This window comes from Hyla sarda, chromosome 2 (genome assembly GCF_029499605.1).
Source record: "Hyla sarda isolate aHylSar1 chromosome 2, aHylSar1.hap1, whole genome shotgun sequence".
Lineage (NCBI taxonomy): Eukaryota > Metazoa > Chordata > Amphibia > Anura > Hylidae > Hyla > Hyla sarda.
In genome coordinates this window covers 31841310-31867652 of record NC_079190.1, presented here as the reverse complement: position 1 = coordinate 31867652, position 26343 = coordinate 31841310, and the positions used below count along the sequence as shown (strand labels likewise).

The window sequence follows — 26343 nt, the reverse complement described above, 5'->3', positions numbered from 1 at the left end:
CACAGTAAGCAAATGGAAAAGCAAAGCACTATAAATTGGCGCACACCATATCTTCATCATACAAAATCTTTATTGAAATACATAATGCACAATGTATTTCAATAAAGATTTAGTTTAAAAAAAAAAGAGAAAAGCAAAACACTATAAATTGGCGCCAACCATATCATTGTTAATCAACTGGTGCCAGAAAGTTAAACAGATTTGTAATTTACGTCTATGAAAACATCTTAATCCTTCCAGTACTTATTAGCGGCTGTATACTACAGAGGAAATGCTTTTCTTTTTGGATTTCTCTTCTGTCACGACCACAGGGCTCTCTGCTGACCTCTGCTGTCCATTTTAGGAACTGTCCAGAGCAGGAGAAAATCCCCATAGCAAACATATGCTGCTCTGGACAGTTCCTAAAATGGACAGCAGAGGTCAGCAGAGAGCACTGTGGTCATGACAGAAGAGAAATCCAAAAAGAAAAGCATTTCCTCTGTAGTGTACAGCCACTTATACACACTGGTAGGATTAAGATGTTTTAATAGAAGTTACAAATCTTTTAAACTTTTTGGCACCAGTTGATTTAAAAAAAAAAAGTTTTCCACTGGAGTACCCCTTTAACCCCTTAAGGACGCAGGACGTAAATGTACGTCCTGGTGCGGTGGTACTTAACACACCAGGACGTACATTTACGTCCTGTGCATAACCGCGGGCATCTCTTCTGTCTCGCGGGCGTCCGCCATTAACCCCTCAGGTGCCGGGATCAATACAGATCCCGGCATCTGCGGCAGTGCGCGATTTCAATGAATGATCGGATCGCCCACAGCGCTGCTGCGGGGATCCGATCATTCAGAACGCCGCACGGAGGTCCCTTCACCTTCCTCCTTCCGGCTCCCAGCGTCTCCTGCTCTGGTCTGAGATCGAGCAGACCAGAGCAGAAGATCACCGATAACACTGATCTGTTCTATGTCCTATACATAGAACAGATCAGTATTAGCAATCATGGTATTGCTATGAATAGTCCCCTATGGGGACTATTCAAGTGTAAAAAAAAATGTAAAAAAATTTAAAAGTAAAATTAAAAAAAAAGGGAAAAATCCCCTCCCCCAATAAAAAAGTTAAACGTCCGTTTTTCCCTATTTTACCCCCAAAAAGCGTAAAAATAAATGTTATAGACATATTTGGTATCGCCGCGTGCGTAAATGTCCGAACTATTAAAACAAAATGTTAATGATCCCATACAGTGAACGGCGTAAACGGAAAAAAAAAAAAAGTCCAAAATTGCTGGCTGTCCGGGCACGCTGGGAGTTGAAGTTTTGCAGCAGCTGGAGACCCACTGATTGGGAACCACTGCTCTATTCACTTGAATAAGGCAATACTAGACACAGCCCCTTGGACAGGTGTGATGCAATTCCCGGAGAAAAAGAGGATTTTTTTTAATCCCTAGCAACCACTGTAAGTTTTTTTACATTTTTACATTTTTTATTTTTTTTTCGGTAAAGTGCGATGCATTATTGTTGTAATAAAAAGAAGAGGCGGTAAAACTCCTTTTTACTGATTATTCAATACAAAACAAATGGCAATAATAAATTTACAAGCCTGAATGTGTCGGTAATGTGTAACCAAGCTGCCCTACCGTTCCCAGTAAATAATTTGTGAACTGCTCACTGTGTTTTAGTGGGAGGCAGGAGAAGCTCTCTGCCAAAACAGCGGTGCACATTAAATAAAAAAAATAAAAAATGTCGATTTTCTTTTTGAAAAAAAATAAAAAAGAAAGGAAGTCCTGGCTAGCTACCTGGATCACAGCTATTCTTGTACATCTACTTACAGTAAAAGAAAAAAAAATTCAAACTACTTTATAAAAACACTGACGCATGTGCAAGAGAAAAGCAAATGCTTTTATTCTCTGCTGAGGACTGGAACTCCTCCACCCCCCCCCCCCCCTCCTATCCCTGTCCCTGCCTGACTGACGGGGCTTAGCTTACAGCACTGAGCCCTGTTTCCAAATCTTGTTCCTGTGCTGTGCATGCAAATTGTGTGCAGGTGTGAGATTTGGAAACAGGGCTTGCCTTTCAACTGACTGTTAGTCAGACAGTGCTGGGGACTGGAACACCTCCTCGCTTCACCCTCTTATCCTTGTCCCTGCTTGGGTGACATTCAGGGTTCACCTTCCATCACTGAGCCCTGTTTTAAAATCTTATTTCTGTGCAAGTGTGCAATTTAGAAACAGGGCTTGGCTTCCAGCTGACTGTTAATCAAGCAATGCTGGGGACTGGAATGGCTCCTCGCTCAACTCCTCCCCCCCCCCCCCTCCCGTCCCTGCCTGCACTTGACTGACAGTCAGGGCTCAGATTTCAACACTAAGCCCTGTTTCCAAATCTTGTCCCTGTGCTGTGCATACGAATTATGTGCAGGTGTGAAATTTGGAAACAAGGCTTGCCTTCCAGCTGACTGTTAATCAAGCAGTGCTGGGGACTAGAATGCCCCCCAAATCCTGTCCCTGCGTGATTGACAGTCAGGGCATAGCGTTCACCACTGAGTGCTGTTTCCAAATCACGTTCCTGTGCAGGTGCGAGATTTGGAAACTGGGCTCTGCTTCCAGCTCGCTCACTATTAACCAAGCAGTGCTGAGGACTGGAAAGCCTCCTTGCTCCCCTCCCCCATCCATGTCCCTGCTGGACAGACAGTTAGGGTTCAGCTTTTAGCACAGAGCCCTGTTTCCAAATGTCATTCTTTTGCCGGTGCGCAATTTAAAAACTGGGCTCAGCTTCCAGCTGACTATTACTCAAGCAGTGCTGGGAATTGGAATGCCTCTTCCCTTCCCCTCTCTTATCCTTGTCCCTGCTTGATTGCGGGTCAGGGCTCAGCTTCCAACACTAAGCCCTGTTTCCAAATCTCGCTCCTGTGATTTACATACAAACTGTGTGAAGTTACAACATTTTTAAACAGGGCTTGGCTTCCAGCTGACTGTCAATCAAGCAGGGATTGGAGAGGGAGTGAGGGGGCGTTCCAGCCCTCAGCATTTCAGGGGCTTTTGAACACCTCTATGCACAAGCAAATAAAAGCATTTCTCTACACTGAGAGCACAGACAGATATACGAAAGGCAGCATGTGTCTCCTAAACTAACGGTGTCTGACAGATTCCCTTATTTTCTATCAAGTTCTCACCTGATTGTACAGAATACAGTGACTCTAGGGTTATACGCATGGACTTTTATAGTTGTGTGTGCATATATATAGAGAGAGAGAGAGAGAGAGAGAAAATTTGTAAATAAGGATTATTAACTCTTTGGTGAATGTTTCTTCACCCAGTCACATATTGCCATGCTTTCAAAGATGAAGAATTAACAAGGTATCTCAGGATACCTTCCATAAAAACAGAGGTTTCACTGCAGAAAATGGCCATATGGTCCATCTAGTCTGCCCTATTTGCATGCTCACAGTATTAAAACCATCCTTAAAGCGTACTTCTTAATAAGAAAAGAACATTTGACATGTCAGAGCAAAGACGGTATGAAAGCTCGGGCCTACAACATCCACAGATGACATCACAAAGACAGAAGCCACCGCAAACAGCTAGGGAAAATTCACCAAATACCGTACGTGTCAAAATTGGTTACAGTTCATAAATTGACACCACAGAAACCAGACCTGATCAAAGTTGTCAGACCATCCAAGTTCTTCAGCATCTTCCGTGCTCCCTATTTCCCAAAGTTCTCCTATCAACTCAAGAAGTGTAACCTGTGGGGTATTTGGAAAGCATTTACCAGAGTATGCGTTATACAGCTCCAAGATCTTTTTCCATACTGGGATAGACATGTCTCCCTCTGCTGAAAGGCAACACCAGCATTGATCAGAGGTCTCAGGGAACATGCGATGAAGAAGAGCCAACGAGTACTACCAGCGAGAGATGAGCGCCATAGAGGCTGTAGAGAGACCATGAGAGAGTACACTTATTTTCTGACCAAAGAAGACACCCAACTCTGCTTCCAATTTGGCAAAGTTGGTGCACATAAAGAGCAATGAAGGATAGTTGTCTCAAAAGACAGCATGACATCAAAATCCATCCAGCCTGTAAGGGAGCCGAGGACAGGACTTTCCCTTCAGGCTTAAAGGTGTACTCCACTGGCCAGAGTTTGGAACAAAATGTTCCGAATGCTGTTTTCCCGCTGCGGGGTCAGCCACGCCCCCTCAATGCAAGTCTATGGGAGGGGGCGTGGCCCCCTCCCATAGACTTGCATTGAGGGGGCGTTGCCATGACATCACAGAGGCCGTGGCCGACCCCTGCAGGGCAAAAACATCATTTGGAACATTCAGTTTCGAACCCTGGCCAGTGGAGTACCATTTTAAACTCTTTTAGGCCTGAACGAGATTCACGATTCAAAAGCGAAAACTTTTAAAAAGTATCAAAAGCCATGGCAAAATTGGATTTCGAAGCATGTCATCGGACCAGGTGTATGAGAGCTGCTATGTAGTGTCACCCATTTCACCCAAACATGCAAAGTATGCTGTATAAAGTACAGCAAAAGGGATTGCTTCTTGTACAGTCACCCATGACAACAACTGCACCCAACAGTGTCTTGAAGGATTCCTTAGTATAGGCTAACAATATTAGATCAGTGACATTTGACTGGCGCTGGGCTACACATAGTGCCAGTCTAAGGCTGGTGCAGTTTTTCAGCCAAAGCCAGAAATGGATCCAGCAGGAAGTATAAGTCCTTTTTTATATTTCTCAGTATTTTTTTTTATCCTCTTCTGAATTTGGCTCAAAAAAACTTTGACACCATCTAACCTGCAGGATAAGCCATCAGTATTAGATCAGTAGTGCCCAACTTTAGGTCCCACAGTCAATCAGCATTTTAAAGAGGCTTTGGGGCCAGTCTACTGATCGGAGCAATGCATTTGCAAGTACATATGGATCTGCAGTTGAGGTAGACTTTGAAAGACATAGGGCGGACTAGACGTTCCAAATGGTTTTTATCTGCCGACACTCCAACACTTATCTAATATTGGGGTCGCTCCTCTACAATCAGAAGAGAATGCTGGAACGAAAATGACATGGGGGGGGGGGGGGTCCTGCAAAAAACAACTCACCCCTTATCCACAGAATAAAGGGATAAGTGTCTGATCGTGGGGGATCCTACCGCTGGGACCCCTCCGCGCTCTCCTGAAAGGCACCGGGCCCTCTAAAAGAAGCGCATGCTACAGACGTCTTTCAGAGAGCCATGTCCCTATCAGGAGAGCGTGGGGAGTCCCAGCAGTAAAACACCCCGCCCCCGCCAAGATCAGACACTTATCCGCTATCCTTGAATGATGTATGTGTGAATAGAAACCTATAGTGGGAAGACTTTACGTCCTGCAAATAAATGAGTACTTTTCCCGTCAGACTGCAATTGCCTGGAACTAAGAAAGGTCTTAACTCAGTAGTTTTATTGTAGAGAGTTTCTCACAGTTATAGCTGATATTGTGCCGGGGACCCGGTGTTTATCAAGAATTAGATACAGATGATTTGTATTTTCCGAAACACATGAAAACAGAATACAAAGAAGCCAAGATAATTATCTGTGGAAAATATTACCCCATTACCATTGTCGCACTGAGCTACTGATATACAGCGCTGGGATACGAAGAGTTAGCATAAGGCTTTCTAATAGATACAAAACAATGTGTGCTCCTGTATGTAGCATTCTTACCGTTCATGGTTGGTTATTGGTTTAACCGAAAAACCATTTGTAGAAGAAATTTAGTCTGGAATTGCTTCTTATTTAATATGAAATTTATTTGAATTTAAATAGAAATTTCTAATAATGAAACTATCAAACTTTGCAACAAAAATCTGTAGTATAGCGAAGTAAAAAATGCTTCTTCCTCCTATCTAGCTTCTTTCTTCCTCCCTGTTAAACTTCTATTTACTCTGGGGAAAAAAAAAGAAAAACAACCTAATTTCATCCATGTTTTCAAGGGGACTAGCAATTCACTAAGTTACATGCTACGGCTACATGCCATGTCTATGGAGAGAGAAGGAGTGGGAGATTGTGGAGGTAGACAGAGACACACAGACAGACTGTAAACAGACACCTGTAAGTATTAGATTTTCACCCCATGGTTAAATTCCAGTTAAAACCGCTCAGTACTACTCTATAATGTCCTCCATGCTGCTGCTTCTTATTTAAGTGTACTATAAAGATACAGGACAGCCGGATGCCCTCTTTTGTTTTTGGTAGCATATTAGAGGCATCATAGAGGCTACGCCCCACCCAGTTGCTCAGGGAAAATTGAAAATTAGAAATGGTGCCTGCAGAGGGGAAACTGATGAAAAATGCCATATACAAATTTTATAATAGACACAAATAGCATTGCACGATACACAGTACACACGATAACTTATGATATGCTTTAATGTATGATGAAATGTAAATGTAGCCTTGGAACTTTCTCATTTAGACATAGTATGTAAGGATTATTGAGGTTAGAATGTGTGCATGCATATATCATAGAATAGAAACTAGGGTGTCATGTAGTCATTGGGATATTCTTTAAATTATTATTGGTTTTAATAGGACTTTAATATTCATGGTCCATCCTCAAGATAGGCCATCAATGTTAAATCATTGAGGGTCCAACCTGGTCTGAATGAAGAGGGCATGTGTCTAGGGCCTGCTTCACTTGACTGGCATTGAGCTGCAGTACCACGGACATCCACTACATAATGTAGAGCACTGTTCCCAATCACAGATCCGATTTTGACTGCCTATCCTTAGGATAGGCCATCAATATTACAGTCTTGGAATAATCACTATAGTTTATTTATTGTATATATACCACACCCATCAAAAAGGCCACTGCTGTTTTTTGTTACAATCTGCTGCTCGAGTATCAGTGTAGTTCTCCAATCTGTGGTTGTAACTTGATATTAAAGGGGTATTCCAGGATTTTTTTTAAATTTGACTGTGCTACAGGGGCTGTAAAGTGTAGTTAGTGTAGTTCATAATATAGTGTCTGTACCTGTGTTTCATGGGGGGTCTCACAATTCTTATGTGCTCTTTGCCCTGATGTTTATTTTTAACAGCAAACAAAATGAGTCATCTCAGGTTTTCCCAGGTTGCAGTGCGGCCCGAGACATTTCATCACTAGTCCGGTGTTGAAAGGGAGCCTGTCTACGCTTCCATGGGTGGAGTGACAGCTATGTGTTGGGGAGATCATTCTCCACAGGTGCAGGGAATTGTAGATCAACTGTGCGGCAAAGGGTGGGATGGCTGATATGTGGGAGGGAGAAAATTTACCTCACACTTACAAACAAGGAATCCTGGGACTTGGTAGTTGGAGGGAGGGAAATCTAACAGGAAATAGCATTTTCACAAAAAGAAAGCAGCAGTGTCTGGCAGGTAAGCACTAAAGTTACCTTATGGTGGATAACCCATTTAAAGAGCATCTGCAGCCCAAATCTCTCAACGGCAATGCTAAACAGAAATATGATCTGAAGTGTAATAAAAAAAAAAGTGTATTAGCCACATATTTATCATATGCCCTGCGACCATTAAATAAATATGGCACACATAGACATTACCACCACACCGCGCTTGCTTAACTCCCCATCTTCCCCCCTCCCCCTTGAATAGTGTGACACGGACAGATTTTTGCAGTGGTCGATTATTTATCAACCGCAACTTTTTCTACATTGTCGCAACCTCACACCAGCCTGGACTATACTTGGAAACTTGTCTACATCTAAGTTATTCAGCTATTGATGATGAATGTGCATCTCTTTGATAAATGTGGGGAAGGGGCACATAACGTTTGTCCAGAAAAACGGGAACAGATAGAACTGGATTTACACAGACAATGATAAATCTCCCCCCCCCCCCCCCCCCCCATTGTCTCTGTGTTCCTTTTTGCTGTTTGAATTCCCATTAGTTGGGTCACTCATCGCAACTTAGTAGACCATGCGATACCTGTACAGACAAGTAGTGTGGTTGACGATGAATCATACTTACCTGTCCCCGATCCAAGCTCCCATTGTCACACTATCCTCCTTAGTTCTTTTCGTTCCGGGCAGGGTTGGGCACGGGCCCATGTCCCAAGCTGGCTCTGGAACAAAAACAATGGAGGATTATCATCAGTGTCATCCACACTACTGGACTGGACTGACAGGTTAGCACAGGTGACACAGCTGACAGTTTTCCTTTAAGAGAGTGCTCCTAATCTCAGCTTCCGGGCTGGGATTATGTATTAAATGGGAGAACACTTGGGACGACTGACATGGAAAAGTACTTAGGAGTCTTAGTTAATAGTAAATTTAGCTGTAGTGACCAGTGTCGGGCAGCTGCTGCCAAGACAAATAAAATCATAGGGTGCATCAATAGGGGCATAGATGCCCACGACAAGGAAATAATTCTACCGCTGTACAAATCACTAGTCAGACCACACATAGAATACTGTGTACAGTACTTGGCACCAGTGTACAAGAAAGATATAGTGGAGCTGGAGAGGGTTCAAAGACGGGCAACCAGGGTAAGGGTGGGTTCACACTACGTTTTGTCCCATACGGGAGCGCATACGGCAGGAGGGAGCTAAAAGCTCGCGCTCCCGTATGTAACCGTATGCGCTCCCGTATGCCATTCACTTCAATGAGCCGACCGGAGTGAAACGTTCGGTCCGGTCGGCTCATTTTTGCGCCGTATGCGCTTTTACAACCGGACCTAAAACCGTGGTTGACCACGGTTTTAGGTCCGGTTGTAAAAGCGCATACAGCGCAAAAATGAGCCGACCGGACCGAACGTTTCACTCCGGTCGGCTCATTGAAGTGAATGGCATACGGGAGCGCATACGGTCACATACGGGAGCGCGAGGTTTTAGCTCCCTCCTGCCGTATGCGCTCCCGTATGGGACAAAACGTAGTGTGGACCCAGCCTGATACGGGGAATGGGAGGACTACAGTACCCAGAAAGATTATCAGAATTAGGGTTATTTAGTTTAGAAAGTATGAAGGTTTTTTGCCTTCCTCTGGATCATCTCAGTAGGGACTCATTCTGGTATTTTTTCAACCTTATGAACTATGTTACTATGTTACCTGTATAAAACACATGCAAATGTAAGCCAATTCATAACTTATTTGAAATGCATTTTCCTGGATTTTTTGGTTGTTTTTCTGTCTCGCACTGTTCAGATAAACCCAAACTGACCATTAAAAGACTGATTATTTCTTTGTCAGTGAGCGAATGTACAAAATCAGCAGGGGGTCAAATACTTTTTCCTTCACTGTAGATGTGTGGTGGACATGATGCAGGAAACTCTATAGACCACTGTTACTATAATAGGCCTATCAATTGAAATTGGAGGTTAGGTCGGATTCATTTTTGCGTTGCCGGGACTATGCCTATTACCCTGAATCACTTTGAACAGGTGCCCAATGTATAATGATTTATTTTTCATTAGGAAATTGTGCTGAGGATACGATTCTGCAAACTTCTAGAAATCCATGAGCGGGCGCAGACAGTATGTGCGTCATTAGCTTATTCATTAGTACAATGCGGACTGAATCTTAATTCTCCTATTAAATTTGTTTAGTTTTCTCGCTCCTATATATTGTAGATAATGTATATCTAATGGCATACATACACCCTGAATGAGAAGCACTGTATTAGCCTCCATGCTGTGTTTTAAAGTGACACCTTCCTATTATTCTGTGCACAGATCTTCCAGCGTGTCATCGACCTACAGCAAGCAAAGTTCTCAAAGCCAGGCGTCTCGAGGGGCATTTTTTGTTGATGACGACGATGATGAGGTGAGATATTCCACAAACACCATGTTGAGAGTGATATATTGAGTGATAATAACTACTCAGCTATCTGGGAGACACAGGAAAAGTGTAAAGGTAGGGTCAAATGTAGCACATCCGTAGCGTATTCATACTGTGGATGCGCTGACGCTAGTCACTAGAGCAAGCTCCCTGCCGCGGGCAGCTCGTTCTAGTGACTGGCGTCTGCGGATCCACAACATGAAGATATACTGCGCATGTGCTATGTGTGACCCTACCCTACAACTACAAGTGTTATTTACCAGGAGGACAGCAGGGAGCCCGCTCGCTGGGACACACAGGAAAAGTCTAAGGGTAGGGTCACACGTGGCGCATCCGCAGTGTATTTCATGCTGCAGATGTGCCAACGCCAGTCACTAGAGAGGCTGTAGTAGGGAGCTTGTTTTAGTGACTGGCGTCTGCGCATCCGCAATGGGAAAATATACTGCGGATGCACTATGTATGACCCTACCCTAAAACTACAAATGTTATTTACCAGGAGAACAGCAGGAAGTTTACTCTGGTGACTGGTGTCGGCACATCCCTAGAGTGAAATACACTGCGGAAGCGCTGCGTTTGGCCCTACCCTAAAACTGCACCCAATGTCGAGAATGACATATTGAGTGATAATAACTACTTTGCTGCGTGGGAGACACAGGAAAAGTCTAAGGGCATGTTAACACGTGGCGCATCCGCAGTGTATTTCATGCTGCAGATGTGCCAACGCCAGTCACTAGAGAGGCCGTAGGAGGGAGCTTGTTCTAGTGACTGGCACCTGCGCATCCGCAAATTGAAAATATACTGCGGATGCGCTACGTGTGACCCTTCCCTAACACTACAAATAAATTCCAATACCTCTCCAACCTCCATGGAGGATAATAGGCGCTGCCAGTAAGATGATCCAGAAGTGATAATAAAAACTTATTTTATTAAAACATGCTACACGTTACGAAACCGGACCAGTTTCTTCTTCAGGTATCAGGGTATCCTGAAGAAGGAACCGGTCCGGTTTTGTAACGCGTAACATGTTTTAATAAAATACGTTTTTATTATCACTTCTGGATCATCTTACTGGCAGCGCCTATTATCCTCCATGGAGGTTGGAGAGGTATTGGAATCTATTATTCACGCCTGGGAGTGTGAGGAGGAATGTGCAGCAGCCTTAAATGACTAAGTGCATATACGTGTTGTGCCGGAATTTGCACAACCGTTTTAGTTGAGTTGATCCTCGGCTCACTTATTTTTAATTCTTATGCTGAAGGAGTCACACCAGGGAGTGCTTTTGTCTTTTGTATTTTACTAAAACTACAAATGTTATTTACCAGGAGGACAGCAGGTAGCTTGCTCTAGTGTCTGACGTAGGTGCATCCGCAGCGTATTTCACTACTAATAATAACTACTCAACTTTCTGGGAGACACAGGAAAAGTCTAAGAGTGGGGTCACACATAGCGCCAATGCCAGTCACTAGAGCAAGTCAGTCGCCGGCTGCAGCAGGGAGCTCCCTCTAGTGACTAGTGACTCCCTCTAGTGGCACATCCAGTCGCTAGCCAGTCACTAAAGCAAGCCAGTCGCCAGCTGCAGCAGGGAGCTCCTTCTAGTGACTCCTTCTAGGAGCGCAAACCTGTCGTAGGCTTCAGCAGGGAGCTCAATAACCCTACCCTTAATAAACGATTCTCTTCATCCTTCTCTCACAGCAATCACCTCCAGCAGATGTATTCTGTAGCGGCTAATATTCTGCTTTGCAGAATGTTGAGGAGCAATTTTGGACTGTTCCTCCCTACAATATTTTTGGCTCTGCTTGCACAGACCTTTTCAGACCATGCAGATGTTGGTTTCTTTTTTTTTTTTTTTGCCCACAAGTCCTACTTCTGTTTGATTGCATCTATGCCCTTCATTACTGTAATTGAGTCATGTGGTTACCAGTCTAACCCACAGATTGTTAAGTGTGTCTGAGGAAGTGGTTGTCCTGGGTCAGCTGACATCCTGTGAACTATAGGATGACATCTTAACCTAATAGATTCCTCTTAGCTGCATATAATCCCCCTTCCCTCCACCTCTATCTGTATACTGCTGCTACAGTTTATCTATGAGATCAGGATATATAGTAATTACACATCTCCCGTCCAATTCTATATGTATGCTGCTGCTGCTAGCTCTGTGTAATTAGAATCTATGATTGTTATACACCTCCCCTCCAGCACTATCTGTATTCTGCTGCTGTCTCTATGGGATTAGGACATATAGAAGTTAGATAACTTCCCTCCAACTCTATCTGTATACTGCTACTCTCTCTATGGAACTAGGATATATAGTAGTTTTACACTTTCCCTGAAGCTGTGTTCAACACATTTCTGGAATTGCAGGATAATGGCACTTTTTTACTGTGATTGCACAAATAGCAATACAAATACAACAATGTTGGGCAAAATGTGGTAAAAACAGAAGGTGAACACAGCTTAAAGACTTTAAATAAAACACCTCAGTTGTGATAAGTCAAATCACTTTGACCTCAAGGCAATATTTCTCTAAAAAACACACTTTAAATAAGAAAACACATGCTACCATGCCTGCCACATAAGCTAAAACTGGTAGGCACACGGCATCCACAAGAACCTTTACGTTATTCTCCAACAATTGACTATTCTGCATTATATAAAAAAAAAAATCCTGATGGGCAAAGTACCTGCATCGAGGGAAGGGGGGTTTGTTTGGGTTGGGTCGGTGTGTTCCACGGTAGTTTTTTTTCTCAAGGTGTGCCCAACCCAAACTTATTCCCCCTTCCCCGAATGCAGGTAGTTTTTTTTAGCCTTCAATTGGGAAAGACTGGGTTGAACCATAAAGTCACTTAAACAGTTTTCCCATTAAAGGGGTACTCCTTTGGCCAGCATTCAGAACTAAATGTTCCGAATGCTGTGTGCACGCCGGGGGGGGGGGGGGGGTGCAGTCACGCCCCTCGTGGCGTCACAGCCATGCCCCCTCAATGCAAGTGTATGGGGGGGGCATGTCAGCTGTCACGCCCCCCTCCCATAGACTTGCATTGAGGGGGTGTGACAGTGATGCCACGAGGGGTGTGGTCGACCCGTGCAGCGGGAAAACAGCGTTCGGAACATTTAGTTCTTAACGCTGGCCAGTGAAGTACCCCTTTAATCTGTTCACATGTCCCCATACATTACAGGAATGAAGAGAGTCCAGCTCACCTCCCGTGTCGTGCTATGCACGGACCGGTGCCCGGCCAGGCGCCCCGGATACTAGAAATGAAGAAGGAGTCCAGCACTGCAGTGAAGGCAGCTTTATTGTGTGAGGAGCAAGCATTAAAAGCACACTAGTCAGACATGTTTCAAGCGCGAACGCTCTTCCTCGGTGACATCAGTGTGAGCACAGGTGAGCCATTATATACCCAATTCAAAGGGTGGGGCAAGGTGAAACAACGCCCATGTACCTGACATCACACTGATAGACAGGGATCGAGGTATACAGGTAAAATGCACATGCAGGATACAAAATACAAAAGAAGTATATATATAAAAGTGTATCAAAATACATAAATAAAATGTATAATACCACATACCAAAAAGGCTAAAAACTAACAAAGGGTAACAGGACTAACAGGACAAAATATGTGAAATTAATAATGAAACAACAGTTCCCGTCGGATATTTAACCCTGTGGGACTGCGTGTTCCTAAAGTGAACTGCCAGAAAGCTTCTCTGTCAGCTAATTTTTTCCTGATACATCCTCCTCTAATGTTAGATTTAACAAGTTCAATAGCATAGATGGTAAAGCCACTCGTATTACCATGATGCACAGTTTGAAAGTGAGCAGATGCAGCTGATCTGTGTCTGCTCGATGTAGTGGTACTGTCATTCAAATGCTCTAACGCTCTGGTTTTTAACTTTCTGGTTGTGTAACCCACATACTTAAGTTGACAGAGTGAGCATTCTATGATGTACACCACATTGGTATAATTACAATTAATATATGACTTTATGGAAAAAGTCCTTGTGCCGTCGGCAGAGGTGAAAGTTTTTGTGGGTTTTGCATAATTACAAGTGCGGCATATTCTCTGTCCGCACTTGAAAAAACCCTTTTGGGCTAACCAGTGTGAGTGACTGGATCTTTCACTCACCACCACACTTGGCGATAGCTGATCACCAAGTGTGGGGGCTCTTTTGGACACTACTTGGCATCCCTCACTCAGAAGGGATGATAGCGTTTCATCCCTCCTGAGGAAGTGAAGGTGTCTATTAATAATTTGTTTGATGTTATTGAAATAGGGTGAATAAGTGAGTGCCACAATGGGTTTTTTACTTTGTTTTGTTGGTGCGTGTTGTGGATTAACAAGAGCACTTCTATCCTTGTTGGCTACAATACCTTCAGCCCTATTTAAGGTATGATGGGAATAACCCCTATTAGACAACCTATTCTTTAAATCCTCGGCCTGAGATTTGTATGTGGTCATATCGGAGCAATTTCTCTTGAGTCTAGTGAACTCCCCTACTGGTATGGATCTGGTGGTGTGTAATGGATGATTGCTGTCAGCTCTGAGGACAGTGTTACCGGAGATGAGCTTGCGGTGAGTTGAGGTGGAAATTTGACTTGATGAGTTGGTGGTGAAGGTTAAATCCAAAAATGCCATGGTCTGTGAATCAAACTGGTATGTAAATTTAAGATTATATGGATTATCATTCAGATATGCAGCAAACAGTGGTACGGTCGCGGCGTCCCCCTTCCAAATGAGGAGGAGGTCGTCAATGAAGCGACCGTACCACTGTATGCTGTTGGCAAATGGATTATCAGTAGTGAAGATGTAATTAGACTCCCAAAAGGACATAGTCAAATTGGCCAGGGATGGTGAGTGTTTGGCTCCCATGGAAACACCACTAGTCTGTACGTAGAATGTTCTATCAAATATGAAATAGTTGCGGGACATGAGGAACCAGATGACCATTTTGATAAATTCTTTAAGATCTGAAGAAAATTGGCTGTGGATATTAAGGTGGAATTCAAGAGCAGTCATGGCAACTACCCAAGGTATATTAGTGTACAGAGACACTACATCACAGGAGAGCCAATATGCGCCTGATGTCCACTGTACATTTTCCATGGCCCTCAAAACGTCCCTAGAATCCCTGAGATATCCCGGAACACGTTGTACCAGAGGTTGCAGTAGTAAATCAACCCAATTGGACAGTCGCTCCAACAAGGACCCACTGCTGGAAACAATGGGCCTCATGGGTGGAGGGATCGTCCCTTTATGGGTTTTGGGCAGGGCATACATAACCGGAATTACTGGTTCGTTCACAAAGAGATAATCTCTATCCCTCCCAGTGATGACCCCCAGTGCAACACCTTCATCTAGTAATTTGGATAGCTCAAGTTGAAATTTCATGGTGGGATCAGCAGTAAGTTTTTGGTATGTGGTGTGATCCCGCAACAGGGTATTGATTCCCTCAACATACATATCCTTATTCATAACCGTTACCAAACCCCCTTTGTCAGACATCCTGATGATAATATCATCATAAGTGGTTAATTCTTGTAGAGCGGTACGCTCCTTACGAGTAAGGTTGTCTGACCTGGGGGGAGTGGCAGAAGCGGTGTTACCAAGGGAGATGAGATCCTCCTCTACTGCGGCCTGGAACAGATCCATACCGTCAGTGCGGGAGGACAGGGGGTAAAATGAGGGATTTTTGTTGACATGCATGAAATTTTTGGATACAACCTCAACATTATGAGCATTCAGCTCAGTGAGTTGACTCAAAGTAATCTGGTCAGGAAATGATTGTCCCTGAAATTCATTATTAGCATGCATATGGGAATGAGAATCAACTATGTCAATAGAGTCCTCACTGAAAAAATGTTTTCTGACAGTGAGGTTGCATTACATTACACCTTAATTTACACCCCATACAGTGGGGCAAAAAAGTATTTAGTCAGCCACCAATTGTGCAAGTTCTCCCACTTAAAAAGATGAGAGAGGCCTGAAATTTTCATCATAGGTATACCTCAACTATAAGAGACAGAATGAGAAAAAAATCCATAAAATCACAGTCTGATTTTTAAAGAATTTATTTACAAATTATGGTGGAAAATAAGTATTTGGTCACCTACAAACAAGCAAGATTTCTGGCTCTCACAGACCTGTAACTTCTTCTTTAAGTCTCCTCTGTCCTCCACTTGTTACCTGTATTAATGGAACCTGTTTGAACTTGTTATCAGTATAAAAGACACCTGTCCACAACCTCAAACAATCACACTCCAAACTCCACTACGGCCAGGACCAAAGAGCTGTCGAAGGACACCAGAAGCAAAATTGTAGACCTGCACCAGGCTGGGAAGACTGAATCTGCAATAGGCAAGCAGCTTGGTGTGAAGAAATCAACTGTGGGAGCAATTATTAGAAAATGGAAGACATACAAGACCACTGATAATCTCCCTTGATCTGGGGCTCCACGCAAGCTCTCACCCCGTGGTGTCAAAATGATCACAAGAACGGTGAGCAAAAATCCCAGAACCACACGAGGGGGGGAACCTAGTGAATGACCTGCAGAGAGCTAGGACAAAAGTAACAAAGGCTACCATGGGTAACACACTACACTGCCAGGGACTCAAATGATACAGTGCCAGGCATCCTCTGCTTAAGCCAGTACATGTCCGGGCCTGTCTGAAGTTTGCTAGAGAACATTTAGATGATCCAGAAGAGTATTGGGAGAATGTCATATGGTCAGATAAAACCAAAGTATAACTTTTTTTTTTTAAACTCAACTCATCGTGTTTGGAGGAGAAAGAATGCTGAGTTGCACTCAAAGAACACCATACCTGAAGCATGGGGGTGGAAACATCATTCTATGGGCTGTGTAAAGGATAGAATGAATGGGGCCATATATCCTAAGATTTTGAGTGAAAACCTCCTTCCATCAGCAAGGGCATTGAAGATGAACATGGCTGGGTCTTTCAGCATGACAATGATCCCAAACAAACCACCCCGGCAGTGAAGGAGTGGCTTTGTAAGAAGCATTTCAAGGTCCTGGAGTGGCCTAGCCTGTCTCCAGATCTCAACCCCATAGAAAACCTTTGGAGGGAGTTGAAAGTCCGTGTTGCCCAGTGACAGCCCAAAACATCACTGCTCTAGAGGAGATCTGCATGGAGGAATGGGCCAAAATACCACCAACAGTGTGTGAAAACCTTGTGAAGACTTACAGAAAACGTTTGATCTCTGTCATTGCCAACAAAGGGTATATAAAAAAGTATTGACATGAACTTTTGATATTGACCAAATACTTATTTTCCACCAAATTGCAAATAAATTGCAACTAAATTCTTAAAAAATCAGACAATGTGATTTTAGATCTTTTTTTTCTCATTATGTCTCTAATAGTTGAGGTATACCTATGATGAATATTACAGGCCACTCATCTTTTTAAAGGATATCTGTACTGCATGAATTTGACATATTCCTGTGCCCGGGCTGCAAAAATAAACAAAAAATGTAAAGTTAAACTTTAACTCACCTTCCTACGTTCCTCTCTTGCTCCGGTACCGTCCTCACGGTCCTCCGCTGCAATCCTCTTTTGCTACTTCCTGGGGACGGTAACATCACAGAGCTGTCAGCGTATCACTGGCCGCAGCGATGTCCTGCCGCAGCCGATGATAGGCTGAACGCACTGTCATGTAAGGAGCCGGCCAGAGCTTCTAACATGACAGTGCGCTCAGCCTATCACCGGCCGAGGCGGGACATCGCTGCGGCTCTGTGACGTTACCATCCCTAGGAAGCGGCAAGAGGATCGCAGCGGAGGACCGTGAGGCCGGTACTAGAGCAACAGGGGAACGTAGGAAGGTGAGTTAAAGTTTATATTGTTTATTTTACACAGGAATATGTAAAATTAATGCACTACAGATGTCCTTTAAGTGGGAGAACTTGCACAATTGGTGGCTGACTAAATACTTTTTTGCCCACTCTATTTCTTCTCTACGCCACATACAATAGACTGTTTCTTAGCAGAATAGTCATTTAATTAAGTGTATTTCACCGCACAAGATATTAGACAGAATGGAATTGATAAGTGTCTGTAGCTCCGTAATAACTCCGCAACCTCCTCACACTTCATTACACTGACTTATGGCTTTGGCTTTAAAGAAGACTATTAATATTTCCAGAGGACCGGAGAAACCTTAGTAACAGTGCCCCATTGGAATATTTATCTATATTTATTACATAGATATCTACCATCTAGATGAAGGGGACAGATATAGATAGAAGAATAATTAATAGATATTAGAGAGAGGTGTAAAGATAGATATATAGATGAATGAATTCCAATCAAGCAGAAATAGTAATATGCAATGACTCAGTGGCAGCCATAACTCCTCGCCTTCCGCCGGCCATTGTTTGTGGGCTGAGTTATAGCTGGTGACTTTGAAGAAGACAATTAATTATTCCAGATTACCCCAGCAACCTCATTAACAATGTACTATCGGAATATTCATCCAGATATATTAGATATCTACAGTCGATAGATAGATAATGAGATAGATAGATTATGAGATAGCTAGATAGATAGATAGATAGATAGATAATGAGATAGATAGATATGAGATAGATAGATAGATATGAGATAGATAGATATGAGATAAATAGATATGAGATAGATAGATAGATAGATATGAGATAGAGAGATAGATATGAGATAGATAGATATGAGATAGATAGGAGATAGATAGATATGAGATAGATAGGAGATAGATAGATATGAGATAGATAGATAGATAGATATGAGATAGATAGATATGAGATAGATAGATATGAGATAGATAGATATGAGATAGATAGATAGATATGAGATAGATAGATAGATATGAGATAGATAGATAGATAGATATGAGATAGATAGATAGATATGAGATAGATAGATAGATATGAGATAGATAGACAGATAGGGAAAAATAAAAAGGTTGGGGGGCTTACACTATATAATATATATACCGAGGTACTTGTGATACACATACCCTACATGCCGAAAGATACAATACAATAAAATGGGGAAACAGACAGACCTCTAGGTATATATAGGTGATGAAATAATAATAAAAAATATATATATATATTGTAAAAAATATATTATGTAAAAAATAAATATATATATATATATATATATATATATACCGTATATATTGTAAAAAAAAAAAAAAAGAGAGAATGAATGGGTGATGTAAAATAGGTGAGTGGTGAATATGTGAGAGGTGAAGAGATATCAAAATGTATAATTTAAATATATAATTAGAAAATATGGTTTAAACAAGTATGTTCAAATTTATTAATATTAAAATATTTCATAGCGTATAAGTCCAAGCAGGGCCCTTGCTGTGGACTGTAAGCATAAATATAACAATTAAAAAACAGGTATAAGTAGATAGGAATAATAGTACAATAAAATAATTTATAATTAATACTGCCACCCGTAAGTTGGTTGGAAAAGCCGTTAATTGAATCCAAGGTATCAGTAGTTTTACGCAGATAGTGGATAGTTCAATAGTTAGTAGTAAGTTTGTAACAAGTGAGCACCAATATTGTAGTAAGTTTGAGACAAGTTTGTATCAAGAGGTTGGTGCTGGGCACCACTCACCGCACCGCTTGCAGGCTTCTCCGGGATGATCAAACCTCGCTGCTGGGGACTGGCACAGCTGTGCGGCCGGCCGGGATGTATTGTCCGAGAGCTTGTCTAGATGGAATGTCGAACCCGGAGTGGCAAAGATGACTGGCCGAAGATGGTTGGCGGTGGAGGAGTAGCGCTACATTGCTACTGAGGAAGAGGATGCCCCCAAAACACGTTTAGCCTATCTGCCTACACAGCCCACCCTGAAGAACACGCCATTCCTGTTACTTGCAACTGCTGGAACACCCTGGTTTCTAGCCCACTGCCTTGTCGTGCAGTTCACAGTGCTTCTACACGAGGCAGCTGTATGCACACACTCACCGCCGGACCAGCACTACCCCTCCACCGCCAACCATCTTCGGCCAGTCATCTTTGCCACTCCGGGTTCGACATTCCATCTAGACAAGCTCTCGGACACTACATCCAGGCTGGCCGCACAGCAGTGCCAGTCCCCAGCAGCGAGGTCTGATCATCCCGGAGAAGCCTGCACGGTGCGGTGAGTGGTGCCCAGCACCAACCTCTTGATGCAAACTTGTCTCAAACTTGCTACAATATTGGTGCTCACTTGTTACAAACTTACTACTAACTATTGAACTATCCACTATCTGCCTAAAACTACTGATACCTTGGATTCAATTAACGGCTTTTCCAACCAACTTACGGGTGGCAGTATTAATTATAAATGATTTTATTGTACTATTATTCCTATCTACTTATACTTTTTTTATTATTGTTATATTTATGCTTACAGTCCACAGCAAGGGCCCTGCTTGGACTTATACGCTATGAATTATTTTAATATTAATAAATTTGAACATACTTGTTTAAACCAGCTTTTCTAATTATATATTTAAATTATACATTTTGATATCTCTTCACCTCTCACATATTCACCACTCACCTATTTTACATCACCCATTCATTCTCTTTTTTTTTTTTACATTATATATATATATATATATATGTGTATATTTTTTTTTTTACATTATATTTTTTTACAATATATATATATATATATTTTTTTTTTATTATTATTATTATTATTATTATTATATATTTTATATCAATTTTTCCACACCACATTTGCACTCACTTTACCTAGCCCACATTTGCACAGAAATCCATTTCATCACCTATATATACCTAGAGGTCTGTCTGTTTCCCCTTTTTATTAGATAGACAAATAGATATGAGATAGATAGACATATAGATAGATAGGAGATAGATAGATATGAGATAGTAGAAAATAACTTCATGTTTGTTTTGTACTTTTTGAGCACTAAGGGCCTTAAAGGACTAATGATCCTTATACAGTGGGGATCAAAAGTTTGGGCACCCCAGGTAAAAATTTGTATTAATGTGCATAAAGAAGCCAAGGAAAGATCGAAAAATCTCCAAAAGGCATCAAATTACAGATTAGACATTCTTATAATATGTCAACAAAAGTTAGATTTTATTTCCATCATTTACACTTTCCAAATAACATAAAACAAAAAAATGTTGTCTGCAAAAGTTTGGGCACCCTGCAGAATTTATAGCATGCACTGCCCCCTTTGCAAAGCTAAGACCTGCCAGTGTCATGGATTGTTCTCAATCATCATCTGGGAAGACCAGGTGATGTCAATCTCAAAGATTTTAAATGCCCAGACTCATCTGACCTTGCCCCAACAATCAGCACCATGGGTTCTTCTAAGCAGTTGTATAGAAATCTGAAACTGAAAATAGTTGATGCTCACAAAGCTGGAGAAGACTATAAGAAGATAGCAAAACGTTTTCAGATGTCAATATCCTCTGTTCGGAATGTAATTAAAAAATCAGGAACAGTGGAAGTTAAAGCAAGATCTGGAAGACCAAGAAAAATATCAGACAGAACAGCTCGCAGGATTGGGAGAAAAACAATTCAAAACCCACGTTTGACTGCACAATCCCTCCAGAAAGATCTGGCAGACACTGGAGTTGTGGTACACTATTCCACTATAAAGAGATAATTGTACAAATACTGTATGGTCTTGATGAAAGAGTCATCAGAAGAAAACCTCTTCTACGTCCTCACCACAAAAATCAGCGTTTGAACTTTGCAAATGAACATATAGACAAGCCTGATGCATTTTGGAAACAAGTTCTGTGGACCGATGAGGTTAAAATTGAACTTTTTGTCCGGAATGAGCAAAGGTACGTTTGGAGAAGAAGGGGAACATAATTTAATGAAAAGAACCTCTGTCCAACTGTTAAGCATGGGGGTGGCTCAATAATGCTTTGGGGTTGTATTGCAGCCAGTGACACAGGGAACATCTCACGAGTTGAAGGAAAAATGGATTCAATAAAATTTCAGCAAATTTTGGATGCTAACTTGATGCCATCTGTGAAAAAGTTAAAGAGAGGATGGCTTCTACAAATGGATAATGATCCTAAACACACCTCTAAATCCACAGGGGATTACATCAAGAGGCATAAACTGAAGGTTTTGCCATGGCCTTCACAATCTCCTGACCTCAACATAATTGAAAATCTATGGATAGACCTTAAAAGAGCAGTGCGTGACAGACAGCCCAGAAATCTCAAAGAACTGGAAGACTTTTGTAAGGAAGAATGGTCAAAGATACCTCAAACAAGAATTGAAAGACTCTTGGCTGGCTACAAAAAGCATTTACAAGCTGTGATACTTGCCAAAGGGGGCCGTACAAGATATTAACTCTGCAGGGTGCCCAAACTTTTGCAGACACCATTTTTTTTTCTGTTATTTTGAAAGTGTAAATGATGGAAATAAAATCTAACTTTTGTTGACATATTATAAGAATGTCTCATCTGTAATTTGATGCCTTTTGGAGATTTTTACATCTTTCCTTGGCTTCTTTATGCACATTAATACAATTTTTTTACCTGGGGTGCCCAAACTTTTGATCCCCACTGTATACTATATATTTCTATCTACATTCTAGATAGTGAGATGATTGATATATATGAAACATCCAGATGTGAGATAGATTATATATATATATATATATATATATATATATATATATAATATACAGTCATGGCTGTAAATGTCGGCACCCCTGAAATTTTTCAAGAAAATGAAATATTTCTCACAGAAAAGGATTGCAGTAACACATATTTTGCTATACACATGTTTGTTCCCTTTGTGTGTATTGGAACTAAACCAAAAAAGGGAGGAAAAAAAAGCAAATTGTACATAATGTCACAACAAACTCCAAAATGGGCTGGACAAAATTATTGGCACCCTTAACTTAATATTTGGTTGCACACCCATTGGAAACAATAACTGTAATCAGTGTCTTCCTATAACCATCAATAAGCTTCTTACACCTCTCAGCCGGAATGTTGGACTACTCTTCCTTTACAAACTGCTCCAGGTCTCTCTTATTGGAAGGCGCCTTTTCCCAACAGCAATTTTAAGATCTCTCCACGTGTTCAATGGGATTTAGATCTGGACTAATTGCTGCCACTTCAGAGCTCTCCAGCGCTTTGTTGCCATCCATTTCTGGGGGCTTTTTGACGTATGTTTGGGGTCATTGTCCTGCTGGAAGACCCAAGATCTCGACGCAAACCCAGCTTTCTGACACTGGGCTGTACAGTGAGACCCAAAATCCATTGGTAATCCTCAGATTTCATGATGCCTTGTACACATTCAAGGCACCCAGTGCCAGAGGCAGCAAAACAACCCAAAACATCATTGACCCTCCACCATATTTCACTGTAGGTTCTGTGTTCTTTTCTTTGTAGGCCTCATTCTGTTTTCGGTAAAGAGTAGAATGATGTGCTTTACCAAAAAGCTTTATCTTGGTCTCATCTGTCCACAAGACGTTTTCCCAGAAGGATTTTGGCTTACTCAAGTTCATTTTGGCAAAATGTAGTCTTCCTTTTTTATGTCTCTGTATCAGCAGTGGGGTCTTCCTGGGTCTCCTGCCATAGCGTTTCATTTCATTTAAATGTCGACGGATAGTTCGAGCTGACACTGATGCTCCCTGAGCCTTCAGGACAGCTTGAATATCTTTGGAACTTGTTTGGGGCTGCTTATCCACCATCCGGACGATCCTGCATGGACTCCTTTCATCAATTTTTCTCTTACGTCCACGCCCAGGGAGATTTCTACAGTGCCATGGGTTGCAAACTTCTTGATAATGTTGCGCACTGTGGACAAAGGCAAATCTAGATCTCTGGAGATGGACTTGTAGCCTTGAGATTGTTGATATTTTTCTACAATATTGGTTCTGAAGTCCTCAGACAATTCTCTTCCCCTCTTTCTGTTGTCCATGCTTAGTGTGGCACACACAGACACACAATGCAAAGACTAAGTGAACTTCTCTCCTTTTTATCTGCTTTCAGGTGTGATTTTTATATTGCCTACACCTGTTACTTGCGCCAGGTGAGTTTAAAGGAACATCACATGCCTGAAACAATCTTATTTTTCCACAGTTTTGAAAGGGTGCCAATAATTTTGTCCAGCCCCTTTTTGGAGTTCGGTGACATTATGTCCAATTTGCTTTTTTCCTCCCTTTTTTGGTTTAGTTCCAATACACAATGTGCAATCCTTTTATGTGAGAAATTGTTCATTTTCTTGAAAAATTTCAGTGGTGCCAACATTTACGGCCATGACTATATATAAACAACACAATGTAACTCCAAGTCAATCACACTTCTGTGAAATCACACTGTTCACTCAGGAAGCAACACTGATTGACAATCAATTTCACATGCTGTTGTGCAAATGGAACAGACAACAGGTGAAAATTGGCTGAAAATTAAAGCCAATTAGCAAGACACCCCCAATAAAGGAGTGGTTCTGCTGGGGGTGACCACAGACCACTTCTCAGTTCCTATGCTTCCTGGCTGATGTTTTGGTCACTTTTGGATACTGACGGTGCTTTCACTTTAGTGGTAGCATGAGACGGAGTCTACAACCTACAAAAGTGGCTCAGGATGGCACAACAGTTATCAATGCGAGCTGTGGCAAGAATGTTTGCTGTGTCTGTCAGCGTAGTGTCCAGAGCATGCAGGTGCTACCAGGAGGCAGGCCAGTACATCAGGAGACGTGGAGGAGGCCGTAGGAGGGCAACAACCCAGCAGCAGGACCGCCACCTCCCCCTTTGTGCAAGGAGGAGCAGGAGTAGCACTGCCAGAGCCCTGCAAAATGACCTCCAGCAGTCCACAAATGTGTGTCCACTCAAACGGTCAGAAACAGACTCCATGAGGGTGGTATGAGGGCCACAGGTGGGGGTCCACAGGTGGGGTTGTGCTTACAGCCCAACACCGTGCAGGTCGTTTGGGATTTGCCAGAGAAAACCAAGATTGGCAAGTTCGCCACTGGCACCCTGTGCTCTTCACAGATGAAAGCAGGTTCACACTGAGCACATGTGACAGATGTGACAGAGTCTGGAGACGCAGTGGAGAACGTTCTGCTGCCTGCCACATCCTCCAGCATGACCGGTTTGGCGGTGGGTCAGTAATGGTGTGGGGTGGCATTTCTTTGGGGGGCCGCACAGCCCTCCATGAGCATGCCAGAGGTAGCCTGACTGCCATTAGGTACCGAGATGAGATCCTCAGACCCCTTGTGAGACCATATGCTGGTGCGGTTGGCCCTGGGTTCCTCCTAATGCAAGACAATGCTAGACCTCACGTGGCTGGAGTGTGTCAGCAGTTCCTGCAAGAGGAAGGCATTGATGTTATGGACTGGCCCGCCCGTTCCCCAGACCTGAATCCGATTGAGAACATCTGGGACATCATGTCTAGCTCCATCCACCAACGCCACGTTGTACCACAGACTGTCCAGGGGTTGGCGGAGGCTTTAGTCCAGCTCTGGGAAGACATCCCTCAGGAGACCATCCCCCACCTCATCAGGATCATGCCCAGGTGTTGTAGGGAGGTCATACGGGCACGTGGAGGCCACACACACACTACTGAGCCTCATTGTGACTTGTTTTAAGGACATTACATAAAGTTGGATCAGCCTGTAGGGTGGTTTTCCACTTTGATTTTGAGTGTGACTCCATATCCAGACCTCCATGGGTTGATAAATTTGATTTCCATTGATAGCTTTTGTGTGATTTTGTTGTCAGCGCATTCAGCTATGTGAAGATGAAAGTATTATATACGATTAGTTCATTCATTCAGATCTAGGATGTGTTATCTTAGTGTTCCCTTTATTTTTTTGAGCAGTGTATATAGATAGATAATCCTTATATATGATATAGATTTATATCTATAGCTGCAGTCTAGATAGATGATTGATATATGGGAGATAGATATGAACATAGATAAATCCTATTTTGATTTTCCGACATGACAGTCCCGTCTCCTGATCACACTGGCTCATACAGCACCCGCCGCTCTGATGATTAATTTCTGCGGAGATCTATTCTTTAGTGGATAATTCTTTTGCCTGTTTCATTATTTTGAATGTTTTTTTTTTTCTACTATGTGACGTCTGACAAAAAAGGATTGTTGTGTTAAAATTAATTTACAATAAAAGAACAGCATAAACTTTATCTCACCCTGCTGTACAGCATTATCAGCATTCTGTAGTCATGAACAATTAAGTAATGTAAATTACCAGAACACATTTCAATTTTCAAAAACGTTAAAAACTAAAAACCAAAGACTTTAAAGATTTAAAGGGGTACTCCTCTTCTAGACATCTTATCCCTATCCAAAGGATAGGGGATAGGATGTCTTATCGGGGGTGGTGACCACAGCCGTCACACCCCTCCTATAGAAAGAAATGTTTAGAACTCCGGGGTGCCTTTGGTTAGGGGATAAGATGTCTAGGAACAGAGTGCCCCTTTAAAAGGGGTTCTCCACTGGAAAACTTTTTTTTTTTATCAACTGGTGCCAGAAAGTTAAACAGATTTGTAAATTACTTCTATTTAAAAATCTTAATCCTTCCAGTA

The 26343-nt window shown here is 42.3% G+C and overlaps 1 protein-coding gene across 2 annotated transcripts in view; it reads left to right on the top strand.

Moving 5' to 3' along the window:
- Positions 1-26343, top strand: part of MRE11 (MRE11 homolog, double strand break repair nuclease) — a 229548-nt gene that overhangs the window by 182749 nt on the left and 20456 nt on the right. For both annotated transcript variants that reach the window (XM_056561491.1, XM_056561492.1), the window contains exon 19: positions 9679-9769. In XM_056561491.1, coding sequence (XP_056417466.1) covers positions 9679-9769 — 91 coding nt within the window. The remainder of the gene's footprint in view (positions 1-9678; positions 9770-26343) is intronic.